The sequence below is a fragment of the Notolepis coatsorum genome (genome assembly GCF_963971535.1).
Source record: "Notolepis coatsorum genome assembly, chromosome: 4".
Taxonomy (NCBI): Eukaryota; Metazoa; Chordata; class Actinopteri; order Aulopiformes; family Paralepididae; genus Notolepis; species Notolepis coatsorum.
In genome coordinates, this window is record NC_140168.1 from 85,055,899 (window position 1) to 85,068,324 (window position 12,426).

General features: G+C 41.8%; 1 protein-coding gene across 1 annotated transcript in view; it reads left to right on the forward strand.

Moving 5' to 3' along the window:
- The window catches only part of LOC311227084 (ubiquilin-4-like), an 82,273-nt gene that overhangs the window by 16,994 nt on the left and 52,853 nt on the right, over positions 1-12,426 (forward strand). Inside the window, exons 4-6 of the mRNA XM_084312611.1 lie at positions 1,942-2,204; positions 8,101-8,259; positions 8,817-9,039. Coding sequence (XP_084168737.1) covers positions 1,942-2,204; positions 8,101-8,259; positions 8,817-9,039 — 645 coding nt within the window. The remainder of the gene's footprint in view (positions 1-1,941; positions 2,205-8,100; positions 8,260-8,816; positions 9,040-12,426) is intronic.

Consider the following 12,426-nt stretch of genomic DNA (forward strand, 5'->3'; position numbering starts at 1 on the left):
GATTTAGGATTGTAGGAGATCCGGGGCTTAGCCCAGATAGGTGCCCGAGAAAGCGGGCACGGATTTTTTTTTTTTACTTCGACACCACAACCTTTAACTTATACCACCACCTTAAAGCGGACAAAAGGCACTAGAGAACACTTAAATTCACACCCTTTAATTAATGAAGCAAACTATAATAATATATAATAATAATAATAATAATAATAATAATAATAATAATAATAATAATAATAATAATAATACACAATATAATGTTTGTATAGCACCTTTCATACAAGAATTGCAGCTCAAAGTGCTTCACAGCAGTATAAAATGAGCACAACATTGGCAGATCAAGAGCAATGCATAAAGTGCAGACATAAAGCATAAAATAGATAGCAGTAAATCACATCGTTTTTCATATTAGGATCTAAGATCTAGGGTTAACTCGCCGAACGTTGAGCGCCAGGACCCCCGAAAACCAGAGTATAGTCGGGTTTTCATCGTTGTTTCTTTTATTCGATATTTCCATTCATAAAGACATGCCGGCAGCCTGTGTTATCACTGGGGATGGGTCTGAGATCTCAAAAGTCCAATACCGCCGCCTAACACCTTGCGGCCACTATTGCACTCCATTTGAAACGATGTGGCTTGGTGTCTGTCATTTTGGAAATGACACCAGACCACCCTGAAACTACACTCATATTCACGACGGTATAAAACGGAAATGTATGTATGGGAAAATGATCTGTTTTTTGCATCTTGACCGGAAGAAACTCAATGACAATCGACTATATTATTAGATCCATAGCTATAATATATAATATCGCTTTAGGCCTGCAAACACAGCCACGTTATCCCCATGTTAAAAGGCGCTGGCCTTTCAACAGTAACAGTAAACAGCGCCATCTGGCGCTGAAAGTGTTAATATGTGTCTTTGTTTACGGTTTGATTATCACTGATACAAAGTAAAATAGTGCAGTGCAATAAAATAGTTAGTAAAATAGAATAAAATAATGCAATAGTGCATTGCAATCAAATAGTTATCATCGTATTTTTTCGGGAGGCCGGTAAGGAGTGCATTACAGTAGTCGAGTCGGCGTGAGATAAAGGCATGGATCTGGTTTTCAGTGTCCTTTTGATTTATAAATGGCCGTATTTTAGCTATGTTTCTAAGGTGGAAGAATTATGTTTTTGTCAACTTGTTGATTGTGATTTAAAGCTTAGGTCTGAGTCTACCATAACACCAAGACTTAACTCACTCAAATACAGTTAGCAGCTGGATAGACTACAGATGGAAATTAGCTTCTGCTAAATCTGGTGCAAACATATTTTCATGTAACAATGATTAATTGTCAAAAAAAAATTATTATTATTATTATTTTTTAATAGATTCTGGGCTTTTCAGAAAACATTCAGGGCTTGAGCCCAAGTAGCCACCCCCTAGCCCCGCCCCTGCTAACATCCCTAATGAGTGCATATTTGGCTGTCTAACAGCCATTTCCTGAGTTGGCCCCTAAAGGTGGACAGGGTGGTACATTCCCTTAAGGGGACCGGAAGGCTGTTCCATGTTCCACTTCCCTTTATCGATAGACATTTTTTGCTCAAGGTGGTCTTTCTAAAATGGACCTCACAATCCCCTCTGGTGTTTGACCTAGTGGCTAATCCAGTGTTCCTTTTCTCGTGGATAAACTCCTTGAGTGTTCTATTGGTTATGACTTGCAAACGATAATAAATTAATAATAAATAAAATTCTCCTCTTTTCTTGATCCTCCAATCACAACTGTTGCTTCTTTGAAAGCGACAGTTGTGATTGGAGGATCAAGAAAAGAGGGCGGGATCTGAGGTAATGTCCATTGTAACACATTCCCGGTCTTAACCTCCTCTGTACATCTATATGTTCTATTGGTTATGACTTGCAAACGATAATACTAATAAGAAATGTAAAACTCTCCTCAGCCGGCTTCGGGGACCTGTCGAACCTGGCGGGCCTGGGCATGGGTTCGGCCAACTTCATGGAGCTGCAGCAGCAGATGCAGAGCCAGCTGATGTCCAACCCGGAGATGCTCTCTCAGATCATGGAGAACCCCCTGGTCCAGAACATGATGTCCAACCCCGACCTGATGAGGCAGATGATCGTGGCCAACCCCCAGATGCAGACGCTGATGGAGCGCAACCCCGAGATCTCCCACATGCTCAACAACCCAGAGCTCATGAGACAGGTGAGAAGATTCCCCTTTCACAGTATAGACCAGTGGTTCATAGTATAGACCAGTGGTTCCCAAAGTCGGGGTCGCGACCCAAAGGTGGGCCGCGAGCAGCCACGGGAGGGCCGCGAGATGATTAAAAAAAAAATAAAAAAAAATTCAGGCCACTGAACTTAGAAGCAGGCCAGGACAGTGTTTCTAGTTGTATTCTAAAATTCTATTCTATTGTATTAAAAAATGTGACTATATGGTTTTATATCAACTTAATAAATAAACAAAAATGAAAAATCTACTTATTTCAACGAACATTTCAAACTAAATAACAGATTATGCACATAAAACGCTGAAAACAACCGAAGCAACAATAGTATTTTAATGAGGCTATTATTATTATCATTATTATTTTGCAACAAGTTAGCCCTCTCATAAATAGCACATATAAATGAATAACTAACTTGAACTAACTTAATAGGATTGAAGTGATATTTGGCTTAAAAAATCGGTCGCATGGCAAAAAAAGAAAAGAAAAAAAAAAGCCTGATGTGCATTCGGCCGCGGCTCTCTAACGCCTTATTTTCTGGGTCCCGGCCTGAAAAGTTTGGGAACCCCTGGTATAGACCAGTGGTTCACAGTATAGACCAGTGGTTCATAGTATAGACCAGTGGTTCACAGTATAGACCAGTGGTTCACAGTATAGACCAGTGGTTCACAGTATAGACCAGTGGTTCACAGTATAGACCAGTGGTTCATAGTATAGACCAGTGGTTCATAGTATAGACCAGTGGTTCATAGTATAGACCAGTGGTTCACAGTATAGACCAGTGGTTCATAGTATAGACCAGTGGTTCATAGTATAGACCAGTGGTTCACAGTATTAGGGCTGACCTTCGAAGCTTTTTTTGGCAATCGAAGCTTCGGGGCCAAGCTTCGATTTTAATTCGAAGCTTCGAAAAAATAAATAATTTTTTTTTTTTTTTTTTTTTTTTTTTGTATCTTATGTTGTGGGACTTGTACAGCACTTTCATAAACGTTGTTGTTTTTAAATGTGCTCTATAAATAAAGTGGGTTGGATTAATTAATTAAGTAGCCCCTTTCGTGACTGAGCCAACAAGGTTTCACTCGGCTGTGTGATTTAATTCAAGGTGGATCGCTGTTGTCGTTTGAACAACTTCAGATTTCATGGGAACTACCAATCCCCCAAATCAAGAATGTTTAAGATGAATGAAGTAAGATTTTGATTATTTGAAATATGGCCTGTGTAGACTAAACTATGCTCAGAATTATGTCAGTCTACAAGGTCCGGATTCTACATGGTCCGGCAATGTAGACCTTGTAGACTCCACTACAGACCATCAGTGAATGTTCATGCATTTTTAAGAAGGGCAACTTCCACAAAAAAACAAAACTCACAAACATCTCAGTAGCACCTTATCTAAATTTTATTTCCTATTTTGTTTATTCATCCCAGTATCTTTCTTTCTTATGTGTGGAATTCTACAAGGCATGTAGGTGTATATGTATTTGAGGATGATATCCTTCAAACAGGCAATAGTGATGATATAATTTGGGCAGTGCTGAGCTGGGTTACTTTCCTCCAGTGTATTTGTCCCCCGGCCCCACCCAATGGCCCCATATATGCGCGCGCGCACACACACACACACACACACACACACACACATTTACATTTAGTCATTTAGCTGACGCTTTTATCCAAAGCGACTTACAAGTTCTGTACGACAAGACAGCAAGAAGGGTACAACTCTATCAGCTGAGTAACAATGTTTATCAAAGTGTTGCGTGTTACAGTGTAGGTTAGTTTATTAGGAAAAGTGCATGACGGTAAGGTTAGTCACGGTTAGATTTTTTTTTATTTTATTTTTTTTTAAATCATTTCAGATAATGGTTGAAGAAGTGAGTCTTTAGTCGACGGAGAAAGATTGGACGGGATTCGGCTGTCCTAACTGGGATGGGTAGTTCTCGCACACGCACACGCACACAAATCGAAGAATTTTTTTTTTTTTGAAAAAAACAATTTTTTTTTTTTTTTTTTTTTTTTAACTTTGATTTTTTTTTTAATGTTCGAAGCTTGTGCCATCGAACGAAGCTTCGAAGTATTTAAGACAGCCCTACACAGTATAGACCAGTGGCTCACAGTATAGACCAGTGGTTCATAGTATAGACCAGTGGTTCACAGTATAGACCAGTGGTTCATAGTATAGACCAGTGGTTCATAGTATAGACAGTGGTTCCCAACCTTTTCATGTAAAGGACCCTCAAATTGATATGTAATTGTCCACGGACCCCCATTTGCTAGGATTCTGTCCCAGCGACGCCCATCTGACAACATATTGGATGTTGCATAATATGATTTCATCCAGAATTCCAGCTACTGTTTATACCATAGGTTCATACAGCAGAATAGTCATTCTTATACACTCTCTCACTGTACTAACTTCTAGTGAAGAATATATTGGTGATCAATTAATATATTAGTGTAGTTAATTCATTAAATACTATTCCCCATTTAGCTGGGGACGCCCTGGAACCCCCCCCCCCCCCCAGGACCCCACTTTGAGAGTCGTATCATAATGACAATCATGCCTTTTGTTGTGGAATATTGAATGGCAAAACATGTCAATCATCATGAGAAGAATGCCATGATTATTATAAGGTCTGGTAATTAATGTGGAAATGAGTGACAGTGGGGCGGCCGACTGGGACCGGCGCTCTAAACGTTTGAATTCACTGCAATAGAATCCTGGGCCCTCATTTATCAACGTTGCATACGCACAGATATGTGCGTAACCCGTGCGTACGATAATTTCTAAGCAAAGTGTGGGACTTATCAATTTGAACGTGTGCTTGACTTTGTGCGTATACGGTATATCTACGCTCAGCTCTGACCGTGCGTACCTGGCGCCCGGCGGTAGAATATGGAGACTGCAGAAGGACGGCATATGCTTTCATCAGTTTCATGCATTAGTTTCAACGCGGAAATAAGCTTTCGTTCATTAGTTTGACTGACGTGTTCTGTATGACCCCCGTAATTCATTATAGTTAATTGTAAAATAGCGACAGTAGTGTAATTATGGTCAAAACCCTATAAATAGCATTTGGAATAATAGGTCTTTCTTTCTGAATGAATGCAGCATGGTTTATATATAGCGTATATACGGGGTGTACTGACTGCGCTCCGCTTAACTCAACTCGTTATTATTTTGCGCATAGATTACAGAAATACGGGAACGTTTTGATTATATTTAAAAGGCTTTGCCATTGTTAAACGAAATAAGTGGAATTTCGAAGCTGTAAGCAGAATACAAGTCATATGAACACCCACGATAGTGTTCTTCCTCCTTCCTACTGTATAAGAAAGAATTAAAAACGCATTGCAATGAGAACAGATGTTATTTGTTGAATTTATGTGTATTACAAAACCCTTGCAATAAATGTGTCTTAAATGAATGAAAAGCATACATGCTCTGGATATACAGGTAGCATATATTGTGTGGGTGATATGACTTGTATTCTGCTTACATAACTTCAAAATTCCACTTATTTTGTTTTACAATGTCAAAGCCTTTTAAATATAAATGAAAACCTTCCTGTATTTCTGCAATCTATGCGCAAAATAATAACGAGTTGAGTTCTAACAAAGAACGTATTACATGCTGGGTAGGCTGATAGAGTAAACTGTAAATGAAATAGCCTATAACATTATAAAGGATAGGCTATAATAGCAGGGTCTTCCCAACCTTTATTCCCCAGAGCCCCACAATTCCTGGGAGACTTATAGGAATATGATATGATATAAGGTATACTGGTCCGTCAGCAAGGAGATGGCCCACAGCGGATAGCCATTAAATGCCATTTGAGAATATAGGCTATTAATGCAAAATGACGGCCTATAGCCTATACATATTATTTAATGTTTTCATAAGCATAAAGATACAACAGCTAGATTAACGATCAAGTTAGTTTACTGTGCAGGCTTCGCAGGGCTGTGCCATGTGCTATTATATATGTGCAAGTTACTGTTGCATAATGTAGGCTATGGCTGCTATTATGTAATTCATATAGGCTACCTAATACCGACAACAAAATAGATTGTATGCCTCTACAAATCATATTATACCCAGTAGCCAATCGAACGAAACTAATAAAGGCATCAATATTCCAGCATGGTTATAATGACACACCAACGCCAAACAGTGGTTAACGGTCTTTATTAGTATTTTGAGGTGTCCAGGCAGAATTGCAGCAATGGTCTTAGGGAGCCGTTGATATCTGACATCACTGTGTACAAGTCCGCCAGCCTGTCGCATATTTATCCCATAACACGCGTTGTCTTCTTGGTTCGACAGCGCCTCCGTGAACAATCTCGCTCGCGGAGTTTCTTAGAGTTCGCTCGGGTTAGTCCATTATTGCACATCCCATGGGGGGTGTTTCATGACCATATATGGATAATCATGCACAAGCATTGACTGTAAGAACAAATGGTATTTATCAATACGGAGTGTGCGTAGGACCCGTGTACGCACGGTTGATAAATCCCGATATTTCTGTGCGTACAGTACACGCATTCTAAATTCTGTGCATAGGAACGGAAATAGAACACTTTCTACGCATTGTTGATAAATGAGGGCCCTGATCCCAGTGGTTGCCTGGTTTTCTGTTGACCTTGGGTGAGGAGGATACATGGCGCTTATGCTCAAGCCCCGCCCTCTTTTCTTGATCTTCCAACTACGACTGTTGCTTCCCTCAAGGAAGGATACATTTTCTCCCGTTCTATTGTATCCCAATTTATTCTATTCAATGGGATGAATTGTAGGGGTGGGAATCACCAGTTTCATCACGATACGATATCGATTCTTTACGATACCGTAAGAATCGATACGGTATTTGCAGATATCACAAAGTCTGCCACGATACAATTCGATTCAGGTGCCTGCGATCGATATGAGACGATATCATATGTCCATTTAACACAATCAGTAACATTTAGATCAACTCAAAAAAGGCAACGAAAATATCATTTGACATTTTTGAGCTCTTCCAGACATTTAAATGAAAAACAACCGTCTGTAGTGTGGTAGTGAAAGGTTAACCTTCTGCAGTGTGGTAGTGAAAGGGTTTTAACCAGATGGCTAGTGATAGTTCTGCGTTGTTGACGTTGTGTGCGGAAGTGCGATTGACGTCGTGTAGCGGTGCGAGCTGTGATTGGTGGACTTTTTTGTGGAGACAGTCGGATACAGACATGCATAACAGACCCTGTTCTGGACGTGCTTGGCTCCTTCGGCACCGCGCTGTAAATAATACTCTTTCCTGGCTCTGTGTTCCACTATAAAAGCAGTGAACACCAGATGTGAGGACTTTCTCTTGACCTGATTGATTGCCGTCCGAACTTTACAAACTCATCCAAACCCAGATTCCTACCACTCTTGTTTCCTCTCTGTAAACTAGTACAGCATGACTGTGAGTTCACATGACTCGGGACGTCGTGAGTGGCCTAACGGGCTGGGGCACATGACATGTTGTGGGTTCAGATTATGTCTACTAGGAGTTGTGTAATTTGAATGAATGTGAATTACGTTATTTTAGAAAGCACATATTGACCCGTCTCCTTCTCTCTCTTTATCACCCCCCCCCACCCACCCACACACACACACACACACACACACACTCGCTCAACTCACTCACTCACTCACTCACTCACTCACTCACTCACTCACTCACTCACTCACTCACTCACTCACTCACTCACTCACTCACTCACTCACTCACTCACTCACTCACTCACTCACTCACTCACTCACTCACTCACTCACTCACTCACTCACTCACTCACTCACTCACTCACTCAACTCAACTCAACTCACACACAAACACACACAAACACACACACACACAGACCATGGAGCTTGCCAGGAACCCAGCCATGATGCAGGAGATGATGCGTAACCAGGACCGGGCGCTTAGCAACCTGGAGAGCATCCCCGGGGGTTATAACGCCCTCCGCAGGATGTACACAGACATCCAGGAGCCCATGTTCAGCGCCGCCAGAGAACAGGTAACTCATAGTATTCAGAGAACAGGTAACTCATAGTATTCAGAGAACAGGTAACTCATAGTATTCAGAGAACAGGTAACTCATAGTATTCAGAGAACAGGTAACTCATAGTATTCAGAGAACAGGTCATTCATAGTATTCAGAGAACAGGTAATTCATAGTATTCCAAACATCTCGGTTTGGTTGTTGGTTGGCATGACAAGCCATGAGAATAGGGACAGGGTTTATAGTCCTGATCTATTAATGTCACTTTAATAGGTAGGTAACTTGCACCATGTTTAACAAAAATACATTTCTTCAAGCGTGGTCAATTTGGGAGGCGCTGTTTTTGTGTCGTTCACATTTTCTGCTCCAGAAATGAGACCGCAGCCCTTTCTTGGTTGTGTCCGACCAGAACCTCCCTGCGTTTCATGCATCGATGTTGGGAGGGTTCTTTCCTTGTCCAGCCCAAACCCGTGATTTTAGATCGCAAAAGAACCAAATTTTTTCACCAAAAAGTTCCAAAAGTAAAAATCTGATTATTAACTAAATTTGTTATTCTCTCCATAATTCTATAGTTTGGCAACAACCCGTTCTCAGCCCTGGGGGGGAACTCTGACTCGGGCGTCCAGCCATCAAGGACGGAGAACAGGGAACCCCTGCCCAATCCCTGGGGTCCCCCCAATTCCGCCAACCCTTCAGAGAGCGCAGGAGGAACCACGGCAGGCAATGGGACCCCCGCTGGCTCCAACCCCACGGTCTCCAACCCCATGGGTGTCAACGCTGCCGGCCTGGGGAACGGTAAGTCGCTGTTTATTCGTTACTCTACACTAGGGTTGCACGGTATACCGGTATTGGTATAGTACCGCGGTACTAGAGTGTTTGAAATTATACTATACTGCGTTTGGGGAAAACTGTACTTTTTTAATTTTTTTTATTTATTCATTTATGCATGCGAATGCCTTCCTATTGGGGCACAGCGCTGCTGTCAGTGGTGACGTTGCGTTAGTTTACCGGAAGCAACCTTCTGGAATGAAGAACAACAAACTAGTTGAGACGAGAGCTGGCATAACTCGTCCGGCGAGTGTTGGCATCGGTGGCACGACTGCAATGCTGATGGGGGCTGCTGTGGCGCGCAGCGTTGGTTGTCGTGGCCATCGGCAGTCGCGGTGAGGATCTTTGTTGATTGGCGTTGGCTAGCTGGCTTTGGCTAGAGTTGTGGTTTGCTAGCTGTGTGGGCTAACGTTAGCCGAGTTTACTCTGGCAGCGTGTGCTGGCTAGCTAACGTTAATCAATAAAGATCCTCACTGCAATTAGTTAGTTATCATAACCATCTGCAGTTGCAGTGGGGATCTTTGTTGATTGGCGTTGGCTGGCTGGCACATTTTGCATAGGGGGAACTCGGCTGACGTTGGCTTGTGTATCTGGCGAGCTGTAGTTCTAGTTGGGGCTGGCTAGCTGGTGTTGATCAGTGGGGATCCTCGCTGAGATTGTCGATGGTTGTGGTGGCTGACGTTGCGTGCTGCGGTGGCTCCTATCAGTGCCAATGCCAACGTTCGTTGGACGAGCTATGCTGGCTCTCGTGACTACAGTTCCTTATACGAGCATTGGAAAATGTCCACAATGCTATTCGCAAGAATAGAAAATAAATTGAAAAGCCTAATAATAAGCTATACATAGCCTAAACTGCCGTGCTGAAAGCTAGTAAACACAGCATCTCTATGGCTTAGTCACAAACATGATTTATACAGAGACATTTGACAATTGCCCATTAATGGTTCATACATACTGTATAAAGACAACGGAAATCTAGTTCTAGATTATGATAGGCTATAATCAGTCTCACTCATCAAAATGTTTTCTAGGTTATGGTAGGGCTGGGCGATAAAACGATAACGATAATCATCGCGAATCAATTATTTCCTCGAAATAAACATGAAACGTGGTTGCAAAGTTTCGATATATCGATTTTCCAAGCTTGGACCAAACAGTGTTCCATTCTATGCATATGATCCAGTGGCGGTAGGTTTCCCCCTGGTGGAATATAATAATCTATGCACTGGGCCGTGTGTGTACTGCGTAGAAGAAGGTGCGCGGACTGATGACGACATCAACTCGAGACAAGACATTCAGTTTTGGTGGTTTGAAAATAATCACACGGCATAATCACAAGGAAGAAACATTCATTCAGACTGTGTTGGATATAACAAAATGGATTTATATGGATTATGGACTTGGACACATTCATGGAGAATTCAAGCCGGGACCACAACGCTTCTCAAAGGGTTGGCTCGCTCGACGGCTCCAACTCGTCTCGTAGTGACTGCTTCGTTCTACTGCATCAAAAAAGTGAGTCTATTAATAGCCCGTCGCGCCAGGCATAAGAAGTTAATTAAACTTGACAGAAATGTATATCTACGATAATTATCGATATCGAGTTATATGAAAATAATTGTATTATTTTATCACGATAAAGTTTTTGGCCATATCGCCCAGCCCTAGGTTATGGTATCTCAAACTAATTAGGCCCTCTGCTATGACAAATGTATAATACTACAACCATACTTTTTCTACCCCTTGAATTTTTTAACTACAGAAGTCTGCTGCATTTGGCTCACAGAGTGACTCCCCCCACTCAGAAGCAACCTAACCTCCGCTTTTTTTTGAGCAGCATATTAAGTACACAAATTAGTCCAAAGATGATAAAAGGCTCAACAGGGCAGTTGCAGAGTTCATCTGTATGGACCAAGTTCCAATATATATACAGTTGAGAAAGCTGGGTTCAGAAACCTTGTACAGCAACTGTTTTGAGTGCAAAAAAAGTTCTCCAGCATTTTGAATGCCATTGCTTTTAATTTATTTATTCTTGTCATTGTTCATTGTTGTGTTTTAAAATAAAGAACAATAATGACATCTGAGAGTTTTTCCCTGATTTTGAGGAAAAGTATCGAAAGTATCGAAAGTAATATTGGTATAGTATCGAAACTAAAATGTTGGTATCGTGACAACCCTACTCTACACATATACATTCCCATTCAGATCAATGGGTGGTCACTCGATTGGATACAAGAGAGTTCAGCGAGTGATCTCTAAGTTTAGGTTCGGTGTGAGGTTTCCAGGGAAGTTAAGGTTAGGGTTTATGTCAAGGTGTGAGGTTTCCAGGGAAGTTAACACATTCAGTGCCAATCACGTGTTAACACGTTTCTGGATAGTTTTTAAATGTTTTCGGGAGCCTGGTGTCAACGGAGTCTGGACGACGCGAGATGACTCACGAATGAATGTGGACTGTTCCATCAGAGGGGGGAGCTTTGGTGGCCAGTGTAATGAAACAATGATCCCACTAAATAGCCAGACGCGTCTTATGGCGACATCTACAATTACCTCATAGAGTCTCCAGGTAGACTAATGTTTATATTTAAGTGCAGTGGTCTGTAGCCACTCACACTACCACCGAAGCTCCCCCCTCTGATGCAACAGTCCACATTCATTCGTGCGTCATCTCGCGTCGTCCAGACTCCGTTGACAATCTGCACATGTGTATGGGGAGTAGGTGCTGGAAAAGGGACTTGATCTCGGCCGATTTAGTTCTGATCGATTAGGAATGGGCCGCGCCCTGTTCAGGAGATTCAGGCGCATACAAGTCTATTCGATCATGTCTCTAGCACCCCCACAGCCGTAGCTGCAACCACTTACATCACGGCTCTCATCCACATTCATTCATAAGCTCCCCCCGCTATCTCCTCCCCGATTTCAGAATCCCGGAAGTGTTGCGGTGGTCTATACCGATCATATGCATTTGATTTTTTTATTGTAGCGTGTGTAGGGACAAAACGCCAATGGATTTAGTATAATACGCATTGCGGCTTATAACCAGCCTCTCAGGAATTGGCCCGGATCATTCTGAAATAACACTCATATTCACCACGGTATAAAACTGGAACGTATTGATGGATATATTTTTTTTTTTTTTGCATCTTGACCGGAAGAAACTCAGTGTCAAATGACTATAGTATTGTATCCATAGCTATAATATAGAATATAGTTATAGCTCTACAAACAAGGTGACGGACTCCATTAGTTTAATGGGTGGCCTCGCATAGCCGTTTCCCGGAAACAGCGTGGCACAGAATGTGTTACGGTTAGGATTTATGTCAAGGTGTGAGGTTTACAGTGAAGTTAAGGTTAGGA